A 19428-nucleotide genomic window follows, 5' to 3' on the forward strand; every position below is an offset into this window, starting at 1 on the left:
GGTCTTGTCTCATGTTGATTACTGTCCCGTAATACGGTCAGGTGCAGCAAAGAAAGATATAGTAAAGCTACTCTCTTCGAAAAAAAGGTGCTATCTAGAACCTAAAACCATTTAGAACCATAGGAGAACCCTTTGAAGAACGCTTGTTGGTTCCAGGTAGAACCCTTTTGGTTCCAATAAGAACCTTTTCACAAAATGGTTCTACCTGGAACCAAAAAATGGTTTTCACCTAGAACCTAAAAGGGTTCTCCTATGTGGACAGTTGAAGAACGGTTTGGAGCCCTATTTTCTAAGAGTGTACAGCTGGCTCAAAACAGAGCAGCACGCCTTGCCCTTAACTACACGTACACTAACATCAGCAACATGCATACCAGTCTTTCCTGGTTGAGGGATGACAAGAGATTAACTGCTTCTCTTCTATTTGTTTTAATGATAAATATTACTGTAATGAAAATTCCAGATTGTTTGCATAATCAAATAACACTCAGCAGAGACACCCATACATACCCCACAAGACATGCCACCAGGGGTCTCTTCACAGTCCCCAAGTCCAAAACTAATTCAAGGCAATACACGGTTTATACAGAGCCATGATTGCATGGAACTCCCCTTTAAAAAATTGATTAAAAAACAACTCATGGAAGGACAAACAAATATTTGTTTTTAGTTGTATTGTTTGTATAATTTTTTGGTTGCATTGTTTGAATATACACATACACATAAACATCCGTTTTTAGTTGTATTGTTTGTATAATTTTTTGGTTGCATTGTTTGAATATACACATACACATAAACATCCGTTTTTAGTTGTATTGTTTGTATAATGTTTTGGTTGCATTGTTTGAATATACACATTCACATAAACATCAGTTTTTAGTTGTATTGTTTGTATAATTTTTTTGTGGCATTGTTTGAATATTGTTTCCATTTGTGTAACTTTCCTTGTATATCAGTGTTTTGTTACTTGTCATGTTTTGTGTATCTTGTGGACCCCAGGAAGAGTCGCTGCTGCTTCTGCAAAAACGAATGGGGATCCTAATAACCAAATAAACCCCTCCTAACAACCAGCTAAAGGCTGATAACCCCTCCTCCCTGACAACCAGCTAAAGGCTGATAACCCCTCCCTCTGATAACCAGCTGAAGGCTGATAACCCCTCCTCCCTGACATCCAGCTAAAGGCTGATAACCCCTCCTCCCTGACAACCAGCTGAAGGCTGATAACCCCTCCTCCCTGATAACCAGCTGAAGGCTGATAACCCCTCCCTCTGATAACCAGCTGAAGGCTGATAACCCCTCCCTCTGATAACCAGCTGAAGGCTGATAACCCCTCCTCCCTCTGATAACCAGCTGAATCAAATCAAATCAAATGTATTTATATAGCCCTTCGTACATCAGCTGAAATCTCAATGTGCTGTACAGAAACCCAGCCTAAAACCCCAAACAGCAAGCAATGCATGTGAAAGAAGCACGGAGGCTAGGAAAAACTCCCTAGGAAAAACTCCCTAGAAAGGACAAAAACCTAGAAAGAAACCTAGAGAGGAACCAGGCTATGAGGGGTGGCCAGTCCTCTTCTGGCTGTGCCGGGTGGATATTATAACAGAACATGGTCAAGATGTTAAAATGTTCATAAATGACCAGCATGGTCAAATAATAATAATCATAGTAGTTGTCGAGGGTGCAACAAGCACGTCCGGTGAACAGGTCAGGGTTCCGTAGCCGCAGGCAGAACAGTTGAAACTGGAGCAGCAGCATGGCCAGGTGGACTGGGGACAGCAAGGAGTCATCATGCCAGGTAGTCCTGAGGCATGGTCCTAGGGCTCAGGTCCTCCAAGAGAAAGAAAGAGAGAATTAGAGAGAGCATATTTAAATTCACACAGGACACCGGATAAGACAAGAGAATACTCCAGATGTAACAGACTGACCCTAGCCCCCCGACACATAAACTAGTGCAGCATAAATACTGGAGGCTGAGACAGGAGGGATCAGAAGACACTGTGGCCCCATCCGATGATACCCCCAGACAGGGCCAAACAGGCAGGATATAACCCCACCCACTTTGCCAAAACACAGCCTCCACACCACTAGAGGGATGTCTACAACCACCAACTTACCGTCCTAAGACAAGGCCGAGTATAGCCCACAAAGATCTCCGCCACGGCACAACCCAAGGGGGGGGCGCCAACCCAGACAGGAAGACCACGTCAGTGACTCAACCCACTCAAGTGACGCACCCCTCCCATGGACGGCATGGAAGAACACCAGTAAGCCAGTGACTCAGCCCCTGTAATAGGGTTAGAGGCAGAGAATCCCAGTGGAAAGAGGGGAACCGGCAAGGCAGAGACAGCAAGGGCGGTTCGTTGCTCCAGCCTTTCCGTTCACCTTCACACTCCTGGGCCAGAATATACTTAATCATAGGACCTACTGAAGAGATAAGTCTTCAGTAAAGACTTAAAGGTTGAGACTGAGTCTGCGTCTCTCACATGGGTAGGCAGACCATTCCATAAAAATGGAGCTCTATAGGAGAAAGCCCTACCTCCAGCCGTTTGCTTAGAAATTCTAGGGACAATTAGGAGGCCTGCGTCTTGTGACCGTAGCGTACGTGTAGGTATGTACGGCAGGACCAAATCGGAAAGATAGGTAGGAGCAAGCCCATGTAATGCTTTGTAGGTTAGCAGTAAAACCTTGAAATCAGCCCTTGCCTTAACAGGAAGCCAGTGTAGGGAGGCTAGCACTGGAGTAATATGATCACATTTTTTTGGTTCTAGTCAGGATTCTAGCAGCCGTGTTTAGCACTAACTGAAGTTTATTTAGTGCTTTATCCGGGTAGCCGGAAAGTAGAGCATTGCAGTAGTCGAGCCTAGAAGTAACAAAAGCATGGATTAATTTTTCTGCATCATTTTTGGACAGAAAGTTTCTGATTTTTGCAATGTTACGTAGATGGAAAAAAGCTGTCCTTGAAACAGTCTTTATATGTTCTTCAAAAGAGAGATCAGGGTCCAGAGTAACGCCGAGGTCCTTCACAGTTTTATTTGAGACGACTGTACAACCATCCAGATTAATTGTCAGATTCAACAGAAGATCTCTTTATTTCTTGGGACCTAGAACAAGCATCTCTGTTTTGTCCGAGTTTAAAGGCTGATAACCGCTCCCTCTGATAACCAGCTGAAGGCTGATAACCCCTCCCTCTGATAACCAGCTGAAGGCTGATAACCCCTCCCTCTGATAACCAGCTGAAGGCTGGTAACCCCTCCCTCTGATAACCAGCTGAAGGCTGATAACCCCTCCCTCTGATAACCAGCTGAAGGCTGGTAACCCCTCCCTCTGATAACCAGCTGAAGGCTGGTAACCCCTCCCTCTGATAACCAGCTGAAGGCTGATAACCCCTCCCTCTGATAACCAGCTGAAGGCTGGTAACCCCTCCCTCTGATAACCAGCTGAAGGCTGGTAACCCCTCCCTCTGATAACCAGCTGAAGGCTGATAACCCCTCCCTCTGATAACCAGCTGAAGGCTGATAACCCCTCCCTCTGATAACCAGCTGAAGGCTGATAACCCCTCCCTCTGATAACCAGCTGAAGGCTGGTAACCCCTCCCTCTGATAACCAGCTGAAGGCTGGTAACCCCTCCCTCTGATAACCAGCTGAAGGCTGATAACCCCTCCCTCTGGTAACCAGCTGAAGGCTGATAACCCCTCCCTCTGATAACCAGCTGAAGGCTGATAACCCCTCCCTCTGATAACCAGCTGAAGGCTGGTAACCCCTCCCTCTGATAACCAGCTGAAGGCTGGTAACCCCTCCCTCTGATAACCAGCTGAAGGCTGGTAACCCCTCCCTCTGATAACCAGCTGAAGGCTGATAGCCCCTCCCTCTGATAACCAGCTGAAGGCTGATAACCCCTCCCTCTGATAACCAGCTGAAGGCTGATAACCCCTCCCTCTGATAACCAGCTGAAGGCTGATAACCCCTCCCTCTGGTAACCAGCTGAAGGCTGATAACCCCTCCCTCTGATAACCAGCTGAAGGCTGATAACCCCTCCCTCTGATAAACAGCTGAAGGCTGATAACCCCTCCCTCTGATAACCAGCTGAAGGCTGATAACCCCTCCCTCTGATAAACAGCTGAAGGCTGATAACCCCTCCCTCTGACAACCAGCTGAAGGCTGATAACCCCTCCCTCTGATAACCAGCTGAAGGCTGGTAAACTCTCCCTCTGATAACCAGCTGAAGGCTGGTAACCCCTCCCTCTGATAACCAGCTGAAGGCTGATAACCCCTACCTCTGATAACCAGCTGAAGGCTGATAACCCCTCCCTCTGATAACCAGCTGAAGGCTGATAACCCCTCCCTCTGATAACCAGCTGAAGGCTGAGGATAATAAAGGGGAAACTGTTTGACATCAACAAAACTAGGGTTGTAAAACTCTAGTAACTTTCCCCAAATTCCCAGGTTTTCCAGAACTCCTGATTGGTTGATAATGGGGTTGCCATTTGACATCAACACGTACATATCACAGGGGACTGCTCATAATAATGACCGGAACGGAGCAAATGGAACGGCACCAAACACCTGGAAACCATGGAAACCACGTGTTTAATGTATTTGGTACCATTCCACTGATTCCATTCCACTGATTCTGCTCCAGCCATTACCACGAGCCCATCCTCCCCAATTAAGGTGTCACCAACCTCCTGTGGTGCATACACCGTTTTGATAACCTCGTAGACCCAACCTGATCTCAGGGCTTCCTTCAGATGAAACAGAAGGGTGAGCTATCGCATGATCACGCTAATTCACCAGAAAACAGTTTGGATTATGTCAAAGGGCAAAAATCTGGAAACTTTCCATAAAATGCTTGAAGTTTTCCAGAAATCCCAGTTGGAAGATTCTGGGAATCAGGATGGAATAAGCAGGAAATCCAACCTGGATTCCTGGAAATCTTGGTGACAGCAATTGTTACAGCGGTTGGCAAGTCAACTACACACACTATACTGTAAGGTACTGTATTATAATAATAATAATAATAGATGACTGTGGTGTGTTGTATTATCCTCATTCTGTATCACTATGTACTGAAGCACTGCTGATATCTCAATATCTGTATATGTTATACAACCAATACTATCGTACCTACTTCTAATAAAACAATTAGTGACAAATAATAGAGCTGCGTTATGACCTTCACATGATGACAACAGTCCAATCAGAGCAGGGATGAAACTGTTTCTAAACGTCCAGCTACAGATTCTCTGTTGCTGATGGAGATTGGCTGAATAAAGGAAACTCCATGTGCTGTTACTGAAGCCTACTTTAAAGGCCCAGAATACGAGTGTGTCCACTGGAATCCTATTTCAATCACTCTGTGTATGATTCCATATGTAATTCTCTAGTGGGATTCCACCCAAACAACATATCTATGATATTCCTATGTGAATCAATGCCATACTTTATCCCATGAAAAGGGGGAGGAAATAGAGAGGATTCATGGAGATTTAATGGTGTTTCTAGGACAAATCACTTGCTCATCAACTAGACCAGACTGTCATGTTTTTAAAAAGATAATGCTATCCGGGATCTTTGGGACGTCCATACCCTAAATCCTAACCCTTACCCTAAACTTAACCAGAACCCTTAGCTAACATTAACCATTTAAAATGTAAATTCAAGGGGTAACGTCGAGTTGGAATGATCCAGAACAGCAAGTACCGTTTAAAAAAAAAAAAAAGGACCGAAAGTAGACTGAGATCCTAGATATGTTCCAGAGATACAAACTCTGCACAGGCCGGCTCAGGTTATAGCAGACTGTTAGCTACGTCTTTATCGTGTGGATTGGTGATCGGACGTTAAAACACCGAGGCGTTGTTAAGTGATCTGATATTCTGCGCAGCATGTGTGTCTCTGAACCGCACCCATTCAGATCAGCCTCCTTCCGCCGCGATACGACGGTTCGGTCCCATAGTGACGTCATCGCCGGGGCAGCGCCGACGCCGACTGAGACTTGTTTTGCTTCCATTGTTGACGCGCTTGGTCAACATTTTTACATTGTTTTGGACTTTTAGGATACAGCAATAGCAATCTTTTTTTTTTTTTTTTTCACGGTCTGATTTCTCACCAACCCTCTACGATTTTACTGCGCGTCGAGCAAACTCTCCCGGAATCAGCCACCATGAAATGGATGTTCAAAGAGGATCATTCCCTGGGTAAGAGGGTTACTTGTTTCATAACAGGCACATAATAAAATTGTCAAAATAGGAGCACATATGTATCTACTCTGCGTTCTTCTTTTTTTTAAATGGCAATTGCTGATTATGATTGGCTACTTTTCTGCACTAACATTGGCTGACTGTGGTGGCCTAGCGGCTCAGATGTTGTTGAGTCCTTTGGTTACAAAATAACATCACGAAGTTCATCGAAATTGTATGTCGACGTCACTTAATGTCTTGTTCAAAAGACATTAGTCAAATATTGCATATGGATTGGTTGTTTAATTGGCTAAATGTGCTTATGCGTTTTCATTTTGAATCCCCTCGATCGGGACATGTCGTTCCTATTGACATGACAACTGATATGATAGTGATATTGAAAGTAAATAGATCATATCAAATAGGACTAGGCCTATTCGTTCTAACAAACAGTTGGACAAATGTCTCAATCATTCTTTGCTCCTGACGCATGTCATCCCCTGAACATTAGGTTATTATTGTGATAACGTTATACGGCTGAAATATGCTTACATAACATAGCAAAAACTATTTATATCTTTTAACAAAAGTCTCCTAAAAATATTATTCCAGAGTTTTCTTTTCCGTTTTATTACATATTTTGGATATAGGCCACACCTGTAATGGTTTATGTGTTAGATTGACACATAGAGAAGTAGCCTAGAGGAGATATTGACGTATTTATCCCAGTGAATTGGCAGCTTTTGCCAGTGATTACCCAGAGTGCATCTGGTGTCCAACAGCTGCTGCTGATGCCTGTGGATCCCGGTCAGGCAACGTCATGTGACCTCTCCTCAAATGTTGATCCTCCTGTCACAGCCTCCCAAGAGTGTGTGTTCCAAATGGAACCCTATTCCCTATATTGTGCACTACTTTTAACCAGAGCCTTGGATAAAAGTCGTGCACTACACAGGGAATAGGGGGGCATTTGGGACAGAACTTGCTCTTTGGTGAACTGAGTAGGACAAGGGGGCAACCCACCGGCCTGTTCTACTAATCTAAGCTGCTCTTAAGGTTCTTGATTAGCTGAATCAGCTGGTTTAGAGTAAAGGCTGGAGCAAAACGCCTGTCCTCCCTGTAGCTAGGAGGATTTGAAACATGTTGTACTACTGTACTGATGACAGTGTAACACCCTTCACAACATCTCTCAATCCGTCTCTGTTTTTCAACAGAATATCGGTGTATAGAGTGGGCCATTCATAACATCTCTCAATCCATCTCTGTTTTTCAACAGAATATCGGTGTATAGAGTGGGCCATTCATAACATCTCTCAATCCATCTCTGTTTTTCAACAGAATATCGGTGTATTGAGTGGGCCATTCATAACATCTCTCAATCCGTCTCTGTTTTTCAACAGAATATCGGTGTATAGAGTGGGCCATTCATAACATCTCTCAATCCGTCTCTGTTTTTCAACAGAATATCGGTGTATAGAGTGGGCCATTCATAACATCTCTCAATCCGTCTCTGTTTTTCAACAGAATATCGGTGTATAGAGTGGGCCATTCATAACATCTCTCAATCCATCTCTTCTTCTCAACAGAATATCGGTGTATAGAGTGGGCCATTCATAACATCTCTCAATCCGTCTCTGTTTTTCAACAGAATATCGGTGTATAGAGTGGGCCATTCATAACATCTCTCAATCCATCTCTGTTTTTCAACAGAATATCGGTGTATAGAGTGGGCCATTCATAACATCTCTCAATCCGTCTCTGTTTTTCAACAGAATATCGGTGTATAGAGTGGGCCATTCATAACATCTCTCAATCCGTCTCTGTTTTTCAACAGAATATCGGTGTATAGAGTGGGCCATTCATAACATCTCTCAATCCATCTCTTCTTCTCAACAGAATATCGGTGTATAGAGTGGGCCATTCATAACATCTCTCAATCCGTCTCTGTTTTTCAACAGAATATCGGTGTATAGAGTGGGCCATTCATAACATCTCTCAATCCGTCTCTGTTTTTCAACAGAATATCGGTGTATAGAGTGGGCCATTCATAACATCTCTCAATCCATCTCTTCTTCTCAACAGAACATCGGTGTATAGAGTCGGCCAAAATACGCAGCAAGTACCCAGATAGGGTTCCGGTGAGTGAGACGGGTTTTCACTGGGTGTGGATGTATTGTTGTACCTTTATTTGGACAGGGAGTTATGCTGAGACCAATGTCTCTTTTACAGATGAAAATAAACACATCAATATGAAATGCAAAACATATATACATAACACTATAATAGAAACTAAGCACATTCTTCAGTAAAATGGTCCTCAATCAGTCTGAATTGCCCTAGAGGCATATTATTCCAAGTAAGTTGCAAAAAACTAAAATTGATTTACCTAATTCTGTAGGGACGGAAGGAATGTCCATTTAGCCCTGAGCCCTACTATGGTAACTCCTACGTCTAATGGTTATTCATGATATTAGGTACAGCGGGATCTTTTTGGTAAAATAACTTTATAAAGTGGTTCATGCATCGTTATAACATTGAATTTATATGCCTGTCTCATCAGGCTGTAACGATTCACCGATGCACATCGGTCTCCAATTCAAATGTTTAAGATGCAAGTGGACCCCAAAGCGATCCAAATGTAGCACAGCACATCGGTCAGAAAACATTAGGAATTGCCGGTTCACTTTTTAATTTTGCATCATATTATAATCTTTCTAACTTCTGAAAATGCAGCTCATCATTCGTGTCAAATTGCATGTACAGAGCCTTCAGAAAGTATTCATACCCCTTGACTTATTCCACATTTTGTTGTTATAGCTTGAATACAAAATGTAATTATTATTTTTTTTTTTTAAATCTCACCCATCTACACACCGTACCCCATAATGTCAAAGTGAAAACATGTTTATTATTTTTTCTAATTTAAAGGAAATAAAGACATACAGTGCATTCGGAAAGTATTCAGACCCCTTGACTTTTTACACATTTTGTTACGTTACAGCCTTTCTCTAAAATGGATTTAATTGTTTTTTTCCCCGTAAGTACAGTATTCACACCCCTGATTCAATACATGTTAGAATCACGTTTGGCAGTGATTACAGCTGTGTGTCTTTCTGGGTAAGTCTCTGAGAGCTTTGCACACTTGAATTTTCAATATTTGCCCATTATTCTTTCAAAATTCTTCAAGCTCTGTCAAATTGGTTGTTGATCATCGCTAGACAACCATTTTTTGCCATAGATATTCAAGAAGATTTAGTCAAAACTGTAACTCGGCTTCTCACATTCACTCTCTTCCTGGTAAGCAACCCCAGTGTAGATTTGGCCTTGTGTTTTAGGCTATTATCATGCTGAATGGTGAATTCATCTCCCAGTGTCTGGTGGAAAGCAGACTGAACCAGGTTTTCCTCTAGGATTTTGCCTGTGCTTAGCTCCATCCATTTATTTTTATCCTGAATAACTCCCTAGTCCTTAAAGATGACAAGCAAACATGATGCAGCCACCACTATGCTTGAACATATGGAGAGTGGTTCTCAGTAATGTGTTGTATTGGATTTGCTCCAAACATAACAATTTGTATTCAGGACAAAAATGTTAATTGCTTTGGCACAGTTTTTGCAGTATTAGTTTAGTGCCTTGTTGCAAACAGGATGCATGTTTTGGAATAGTTTTATTCTCTACAGGCTTCCTTCTTTTCATTCTGTTAATTAGGTTAGTATTGTGGAGTAACTACAATGTTATTGATCCATCGTCAGTTTTCTCCTATCACAACCATTAAACTCTGTAACTGTTTTAAAGTCCCTATTGGCCTCGTGTTGAAATCCCTGGGCAGTTTATTTCCTCTCCAGCAACTGCGTTTGGAAGGACGCCTGTAACTTTGTAGTGACTGGGTGTATTGATACACCATCCAGCGTGTTATTAATAACTTCACAACGCTCAAAGGGATATTCAATGTCTGATTATTTAAAAAATATATATTTTACAGCCATCTACCAATAGGTGCCCTTCATTGCTAGGTATTGGATAATATCCCTGGTCTTTGTAGTTGAATCTGTGTTTGATATTCACTGCCCGACTGAGGGGCCTTACAGATAATTTTATGTTTTTATTTATTTTTATTTCACCATTATTTAACCAGGTAGGCAAGTTGAGAACAAGTTCTCATTTACAACTGCGACCTGGCCAAGATAAAGCAAAGCAGTTTGACACATACAACAACACAGAGTTACACATGGAGTAAAACAAACATACAGTCAACAATACAGTAGAAAAATAAGTCTATATACAATGTGAGCAAATGAGGTGAGATAAGGGCGGTAAAGGCAAAAAAGGCCATGGTGGCAAAGTAATAAATACAATATAGCAAGTAAAACACTGGAATGGTAGATTTGTAGTGGAAGAAAGTGCAAAGTAGAAATAGAACTAATGGGGTGCAAAGGAGCAAAATAAATAAACACAGGAGGGGAAGAGGTAGTTGTTTAGGCTAAATTATAGAAGGGCTATGTACAGGTGCAGTGATCTGTGAGCTGCTCTGACAGCTGGTGCTTAAAGCTAGTGAGGGAGATAAGTGTTTCCAGTTTCAGAGATTTTTGTAGTTCGTTCCAGTCATTGGCAGCAGAGAACTGGAAGGAGAGACGGCCAAAGGAGGAATTGGCTTTGGGGGTGACCAGTGAGATATACCTGCTGGAGCGCGTGCTACAGGTGGGTGCTGCTATGGTGACCAGTGAGCGGAGATAAGGGGGGACTTTACCTAGCAGGGTCTTGTAGATGACCTGGAGCCAGTGGGTTTGGCGACGAGTATGAAGCGAGGGCCAGCCAACGAGAGCGTACAGGTTGCAGTGGTGGGTAGTATATGGGGCTTTGGTGACAAAACGGATGGCACTGTGATAGACTGCATCCAGTTTATTGAGTAGGGTATTGGAGGCTATTTTGTAAATGACATCGCCGAAGTCGAGGATCGGTAGGATGGTCAGTTTTACTAGGGTATGTTTGGCAGCATGAGTGAAGGATGCTTTGTTGCGAAATAGGAAGCCAATTCTATATTTAACTTTGGATTGGAGATGTTTGATGTGAGTCTGGAAGGAGAGTTTACAGTCTAACCAGACACCTAGGTATTTGTAGTTGTCCACATATTCTAAGTCAGAACCGTCCAGAGTAGTGATGCTGGAAGGGCGGGCAAGTGTGGGCAGCGATCAGTTGAAGAGCATGCATTTAGTTTTACTTGTATTTAAGAGCAGTTGGAGGCCACGGAAGGAGAGTTGTATGGCATTGAAGCTTGTCTGGAGGGTTGTTAACACAGTGTCCAAAGAAGGGCCAGAAGTATACAGAATGCTATGCATAGAAGTGGATCAGAGACTCACCAGCAGCAAGAGCGACATCATTGATGTATACAGAGAAAAGAGTTGGCCCAAGAATTGAACCCTGTGGCACCCCCATAGAGACTGCCAGAGGCCCGGACAACAGGCCATCCGATTTGACATATTGAACTCTATCAGAGAAGTAGTTGGAGAACCAGGCGATGCAATCATTTGAGAAACCAAGGCTATTGAGTCTGCCGATAAGAATGTGGTGATTGACAGAGTCGAAAGCCTTGGCCAGGTCAATGAATATGGCAGCACAGTATTGTTTCTTATCGATGGCGGTTACGATATCGTTTAGGACCTTGAGCGTGGCTGAGGTGCACCCATGACCAGCTCTGAAACCAGATTGCATAGCGGAGAAGGTGCGGTGGGATTTGAAATGGTCGGTAATCTGTTTGTTGATTTGGCTTTCGAAGACCTTAGAAAGGCAGGGTAGGATAGATATAGGTCTGTAGCAGTTTGGGTCAAGAGTGTGTCCCCCTTTGAAGAGGGGGATGACCGCAGCTGCTTTCCAATCTTTGGGAATCTCAGACGACACGAAAGAGAGGTTGAACATGCTAGTAATAGGGGTTGCAACAATTTCGGCAGATAATTTTAGAAAGAAAGGGTCCAGATTGTCTAGCCCGGCTGATTTGTATCGGTCCGGATTTTGCAGCTCTTTCAGAACATCAGCTGACTGGATTTGGGAGAAGGAGAAATGGGGAAGGCTTGGGCGAGTAGCTGTGGGGGGTGCAGTGCTGTTGACCGCGGTAGGGGTAGCCAGGTGGAAAGCATAGCCAGCCGTAGAAAAATGCTTATTGAAATTCTCAATTATAGTGGATTTATCGGTGGTGACAGAGTTTCCTATCCTCAGTGCAGTGGTCAGCTGGGAGGAGGTGTTCTTATTCTCCATGGACTTTACAGTGTCCCAGAACTTTTTTGAGTTTGTGTTGCAGGAAGCAAATTTCTGCTTGAAAAAGCTAGCCTTGGCTTTTCTAACTGCCTGTGTATATTGGTTTCTAACTTCCCTGAAAAGTTGCATATCACGGGGGCTGTTCGATGCTAATGCAGAACGCCACAGGATGTTTTTGTGTTGGTTAAGGGCAGTCAGGTCTGGAGAGAACCAAGGGCTATATCTGTTCCAGGTTCTAAATTTCTTGAATGCATATTTAAGATGGAGAGGAAGGCATTTAAAAAAACAAACAGGCATCCTCTACTGACGGGATGAGGTCAATATCCTTCCAGGATACCCGGGCCAGGTCGAATAGGAAGGCCTGCTCGCTGAAGTGTTTCAGGGAGCGTTTGACAGTGATGAGTGGAGGTCGTTTGACCGCTGACCCATTACGGATGGAGTCAATGAGGCAGTGATCACTGAGATCTTGGTTGAAAACAGCAGAGGTGTATTTAGAGGGCAAGTTGGTTAGGATGATATCTATGAGGGTGCCCGTGTTTACGGCTTTGGGGTGGTACCTGGTAGGTTCATTGATAATTTGTGTGAGATTGAGGGCATCAAGCTTAGATTGTAGGATGGCTGGGGTGTTAAGCATGTCCCAGTTTAGGTCACCTAGCAGCACGAGCTCTGAAGATAGATGGGGGGCAATCAGTTCACATATGGTGTCCAGAGCACAGCTGGGGGCAGAGGGTGGGATACAGAGATGAGATAGTCATTTAAAAAATCATGTTAAACACTATTATTGCACACAATGAGTCCATGCAACTTATTATGTGAATTGTTAAGCACATTGTTCCTCCTGAACTTATTTAGGCTAGCCAGTAAAGAGGTTGAATACTTATTGACTCAAGCCATTTCAGCTTTAATTTAAAAAAATACATTTCGATAAACATAATTCCTCTTTGACATGATGGGGTATTGTGTGTAGGCCAGTGACAACATCTCTCTTTAATTTATTTTAACTTCAGGCTGTAAGAAAACACATTTTGGAAAAAGTCAAGGGGAGCGAATACTTTCTGAAGTGACTGTAACTGCGTTGACAGTCATTGATCTACAAGTCATTTTACATATCCCGAACATCAGTAGCCTGGTCGAGCTGTGCACTGTGCCCCGTTTCACACGCTGACCAACGCGAAGGCAGACGGCCTGTTCCGGATCTTGCACATCTGCGCGGCACTTTCAGCATTTAAAATGCTAAAATGGCTTCCGTAATATTATCAACAAACTCTCACAGTCTCATGTCAGAATTAGACATTCATCCATGTTTCTGAAACGTACAATTTCAAGGTGTTTTGTTACTGCGCTATCGTTCTAAGGTTAAGTTTAGACATTAACTCAGAAATTCTTAAGGTTAGGCATTAAGGTTTTGGATAGGCTTAAAACAAACAGATAAAACAACTTTCTATCGCTGGATTTGAACATGCAACCTTCAGAACCAGAGGTAGATGCTTAAGGTATGCCCCGTCCACAACACCCTTAGCAAAACCAAAGCCTTCTTGAAGGTGACAGCGCTCACCGTTGCCCCCCTAGTGGCTGGTTTCCACGTCCTGACGTCCTCAGACATGGATAGACGTCAAATACTGACTTGTCTCACGGGGGACCTGGCTGGATAGTAGGCTTTATTAGTTGAGGGACAACCTATGTCATTTGCCAGGTTATTGTTATCTATCTGCTGTTGAAAAATTCATCAGCAAAACATGGAATGTGAATTAGTGGGTGATGGTGATTTCAGGACTAACGTAGGGAGACAAATCAGGCTACAATGCCCCCCCCCCCCCCAATCTGATAGTGGTAGATGCCTAGTCTCCCTTATGGCTCAGATCAGGTGCCTACATAGTACATACATCATTTATGCACACACACACAAGTCAGCTCAGACAGATCCAGATCAGAGAGAGCCCAGCTCGTTTAATAAACCTTTTTTTAAATTTTAATTTAACTAGGCAAGTCAGTTAAGAACAAATTCTTATTTATAATGACGGCCTACCCCGGCTGAACCTGGATGACGCTGAGCCAATTGTGCACCGCCCTATGGGACTCCCAATCACAGCCGGATGTGATTCAGCCTGGATTCAAACCAGGGACTGTAGTATTCGTCTCTTGCACTGAGATGCAGTGCCTTAGACCGCTGCACCATCAGCAGCAGATTTTTAATTCAGAATGGAAAATGAATGTGTTTTTATGCAACAAATTATAATCCATTGAACCAAATCGCACCGAATCGTTTCAAACTAAAACGTATGGTTCCTCTATGGTGTTGGAGCCCCTGTATCTAGATGCATATGGTTCCTCTATGGTGTTGGAGCCCCTGTATCTAGATACATATGGTTCCTCTATGGTGTTGGAGTCCCTGTATCTAGATACATATGGTTCCTCTATGGTGTTGGAGCCCCTGTATCTAGATACATATGGTTCCTCTATGGTGTTGGAGCCCCTGTATCTAGATACATATGGTTCCTCTATGGTGTTGGAGCCCCTGTATCTAGATACATATGGTTCCTCTATGGTGTTGGAGTCCCTGTATCTAGATACATATGGTTCCTCTATGGTGTTGGAGTCCCTGTATCTAGATGTCTATTGAATCGTCTTGATTGGGAAAGATGCACATCCCTACACTGTCATAGTTTTCAGTTCAGTAAATCTTTATTGTTCCAGGAGGGGAATTTATGTGAACACTATAAACATCCAATATGACATGACTCTGTGTTGTCTGTTTGTAGGTGATCGTGGAGAAGGTGTCTGGGTCTCAGATTGTGGACATCGACAAGAGGAAGTATTTGGTGCCCTCTGACATCACGGTGGCCCAGTTCATGTGGATCATCAGGAAACGCATCCAGCTGCCGTCGGAGAAGGCCATCTTCCTCTTCGTTGATAAGACCGTGCCTCAGTCCAGGTCGGAACTCTAAGCACTCAGTGGAACAATCTGAAATGGCACTTTAGAACAATATTTCCCCAAGTTAAATAGATAAAACACTGCTTTTAGCCACTGATGTTGTCAGACACTGACCACACAGAGCAAATATACTAGAGGCTTGGTTTAACCAGGTTAACCAGGGACATGAGTTATAAATATAGACAAGCTGGTGGGTTAACCAGGGACATGAGTTATAAATATAGACAAGCTGGTGGGTTAACCAGGGACATGAGTTATAGAGATAGACAAGCTGGTGGGTTAACCAGGGACATGAGTTATAGACATAGACAAGCTGGTGGGTTAACCAGGGACATGAGTTATAGACATAGACAAGCTGGTGGGTTAACCTGGGACATGAGTTATAGAGATAGACAAGCTGGTGGGTTAACCTGGGACATGAGTTATAAATATAGACAAGCTGGTGGGTTAACCTGGGACATGAGTTATAAATATAGACAAGCTGGTGGGTTAACCTGGGACATGAGTTATAGAGATAGACAAGCTGGTGGGTTAACCTGGGACATGAGTTATAGAGATAGACAAGCTGGTGGGTTAACCTGGGACATGAGTTATAGAGATAGACAAGCTGGTGGGTTAACCTGGGACATGAGTTATAAATATAGACAAGCTGGTGGGTTAACCTGGGACATGAGTTATAGAGATAGACAAGCTGGTGGGTTAACCAGGGACATGAGTTATAGAGATAGACAAGCTGGTGGGTTAACCAGGGACATGAGTTATAGAGATAGACAAGCTGGTGGGTTAACCTGGGACATGAGTTATAGAAATAGACAAGCTGGTGGGTTAACCAGGGACATGAGTTATAGATATAGACAACCTGGGTTAGAACTGGGTTAACCTGGGACATGAGTTATAGATATAGACAACCTGGGTTAGAACTGGGTTAACCTGGGACATGAGTTATAGATATAGACAAGCTCACACACCAGCTGCTCTAAAGGGATTTATTCTGGTACCAATGGCAACAATGTTGGTACAGGAATATGAACCCCACTCCTCATGGGTTCATAGTTTGACCTCAATGCCCTTTGTCTCTTCCTCAATAAGACACAGCATCCAGGTCCTGGTCTGAAACCACGGATACTAGAGGCTGCTGGGTTACGACTGGTTCGCTGCTCCCACAGGATATCCTTTAGCTTTAGTTATACACAAATACAGTGCATTCGGAAAAGTATTCAGACCCCTTGACTTTTTCTACAGTTTGTTACGTTTACAGCCTTATTCCAAAATTGATAAAATCGTTTTTTTTCCCCTCATCAAGCTACACACAATACCCCATAATGACAAAGCTAAGAGGTTTTGTTAGAAATTTTTGCTAATTTATCAAAAAGAAGTATTTGAAATAAGTATTCAGACCCTTTACTCAGTACTTGTTGAAGCACCTTTGGCAGAGATTACAGCATCGAGTCTTCTTGGGTATGACACTACAAACTTGGTACACCTATATTTGGGGAGTTTCTCCCATTCTTCTCTGCAGATCCTCTTAAGCTCTGTCAGGTTGGATGGGGAGCATTGCTGCACAGCTTTTTTCAGGTCTCTCCAGAGATGTTCGATCGGGTTCATGTCAGGGCTCTGGCTGTGCCACTCAAGGACATTCAGAGACTTGTCCCGAAGCCACTCCTGCTTTGTCTTGACTGTGTGCTTAGGGTCGTTGTCCTGTTGGAAGGTGAACCTTCAGTCTGAGTACCTGAGTGCTCTGGAGAAGGTTTCCATCAAGGATCTCTCTGTACTTTGCCTCAATTCTGACTAGTCTGTTTCCCAGTCCCTGCTTCTGAAAAACATCCCCACAGCATTATGCTGCCACCACCATTCTACACTGTAGGGATGGTGCCAGGTTTCCTCCAGACATGATGCTTGGCATTCAGGCCAAATCTTGGTTTCATCAGACCAGAGAATCATTTTTCTCATGGTCTGAGAGTCTAAGTGCCTTCCGTCTGGCCACCCTATCATAAAGGTCTGATTGGTGGAGTGCTGCAGAGATGGTTGTCCTTCTGGAAGGTTCTCCCATCTCCACAGAGGAACTCTAAAGCTCTGTCAGAGTGACCATTGGGTTCTTGGTCACCTCTCTGACCAAAGCCCTTCTCCCCGCCGATTGCTCAATTTGGCCGGGCAGCCAGTTCTAGGTGTCTTGGTGGTTCCAGACTTCTTCCATTTAAGAATGATGGAGGCCACTGTGTTCTTGGGGACCTTCAATGCTGCAGACGTTTTTTGGTACCCTTCCTCAGATCTGTGCCTCGATACAATCCTGTCTCGGAGCTCTATGGACAATTCCTTTGACCTCATGGCTTGGTTTTTGCTCTGACATGCACTGTCAACTGTGGGACCTTATATAGACAGGTGTGTACCTTTTATAAATTATGTCCAATCAATTGAATGTACCACAGTTGGTCTCCAATCAAGTTGTAGAAACATATCAAGGATGATCAAGGTAAACAGGATGCACCTGAGCTCAATTTGGAGTCTCATAGCAAAGGATCTGAATACTTATGTAAATACGTTTTCATAAATTTCTAAAAACCTGTTTTTACTTGGTGGCGTTATGGGGTATTGTGTGTAGATTGATGAGTATGTTTTTATTTTATTTAATCCATTTTAGAATAAGTCTGTAACGTAACAAAATGTGGAAAAAGTCAAGGGGTCTGAATACTTTCTGAATGCGGTGTAAATGAAGGCCGATATTCAATCTGGTCCATGTTAGATCCACGTTCTAGCATCCTTAAAGGTTTATTCAGACTGAGCCATCAATGCGATCTCGGCAAACGTTGGGTAAAATGCCTTTTTAAAAGCCACATTGTCAGCTGTCCAACAGCCCGCTGCTCTATGAATTGAATCTCTGCCTAAAGCTTTATTAGTGTCGTATCAACACAACAGCAGTAAACAATGAACAGACATTACCAAACAGCCTTTAGATGATACCAGTCATTCTACTGGTATTTCAGATACATCACTTCATTCTGTTGATGGTGACTAAACACTAAGCAGCATTTAGACCTACTGCTACATTCCATCCCCTCTGTTCACTTGTGGAGTGTGTCCCAAACGGCACCCTACTCCCTACATAGGGCTCTGGTCAAATGTAGTGCACTATGGGAGCCATGTATAGGGAATAGGTTGGCATTTGGGCCGCAGTCTGTTTACTTCTCCCATTTCCTCCTCCTCTCTGTGTTTGTTGTGACTCCCGTTGCAGCATCACCATGGGACAGCTGTACGAGAAGGAGAAGGACGAGGATGGCTTTTTATACGTGGCGTACAGCGGAGAGAACACCTTCGGTGTCTAGACCCACCATCGTCATCATCATACGCCTTACTTACGACAGAATACAACACCTGGCCACCACCCACCACCCTAACTCCCACCCCACCCCTGGGAGAAGCCCTGGGAAACCCCAGAGAAAATGAAGTGAAATAAATAGATGAAGAGAGTGATCAGTTGAGTGAGAACCACCATGATGATGATGTCACCAGTCTGTCTAATCTATTCCTGCTCATGTTGTATCAATGCTGTACACATTCATTTATGAATATGTTTATTATTATTATTTTGATATGTATAGTGATACAAATTGGAATGACTGTTTTTGTTTGATGTTTTGTGCTTTACTTTAGTTTAGGTGCTTTTCAGGTTGTTTTTTTTTTCATTCGTGAAATAATATTTTTGTTTGTTTTGAAGTTTCACTTTTAGTTTGGCTTTTATCCTTGAAGATTTATATTTCAAATAATTTTAACTATTTGAACGGTAAGGTAGCTGGATGACCTAACCAATAAAAAATGTGAATGATCCTTGTGTTTTTATTGACCAACACCAGGATTCTTCCACTTTGGTCCTGGAGAACAACTGTTTGAATGTTTTGATCCAGCCCTAAAGTAACACAGACTGTTATTAAACAGGTTAAACAAGTTAAATAAAGGTTCAATAAAAAATAACAAGGACTGTTAATACAGCATTATACCAGTTCATAAAGTAACACACTGTTGTTACAGCATTATACCAGTTAATAAAGTAACAGACTGTTATTACAGCATTATACCAGTTCA

General features: G+C 43.1%; 1 protein-coding gene across 1 annotated transcript; it reads left to right on the top strand.

The window, feature by feature from the left end:
- Nucleotides 1-5896: 5896 nt before the first annotated feature.
- On the top strand, nucleotides 5897-19171 carry LOC115166707 (gamma-aminobutyric acid receptor-associated protein-like 2). The gene is made up of 4 exons (XM_029720423.1): nucleotides 5897-6191; nucleotides 8253-8308; nucleotides 15179-15351; nucleotides 18581-19171. Exons 1-4 carry the CDS (start codon nucleotides 6158-6160, stop codon nucleotides 18669-18671), a joined length of 354 nt encoding a protein of 117 aa, XP_029576283.1. The 5' UTR covers nucleotides 5897-6157; the 3' UTR covers nucleotides 18672-19171.
- The last annotated feature ends 257 nt before the right edge of the window (nucleotides 19172-19428 follow it).

The sequence above is a fragment of the Salmo trutta genome, chromosome 29 (assembly GCF_901001165.1).
Source record: "Salmo trutta chromosome 29, fSalTru1.1, whole genome shotgun sequence".
NCBI classification, from domain to species: domain Eukaryota; kingdom Metazoa; phylum Chordata; class Actinopteri; order Salmoniformes; family Salmonidae; genus Salmo; species Salmo trutta.

Excerpts from the sequence above, each read along its gene's own strand:
- LOC115166707 (XM_029720423.1), top strand. The coding sequence starts at position 6,158 with ATGAAATGGATGTTCAAAGAGGATCATTCCCTGG. Across the intron at positions 8,309-15,178 it reads AGTACCCAGATAGGGTTCCG|GTGATCGTGGAGAAGGTGTC; the intron begins GTGAGTGAGACG and ends GTCTGTTTGTAG. Across the intron at positions 15,352-18,580 it reads AAGACCGTGCCTCAGTCCAG|CATCACCATGGGACAGCTGT; the intron begins GTCGGAACTCTA and ends CTCCCGTTGCAG.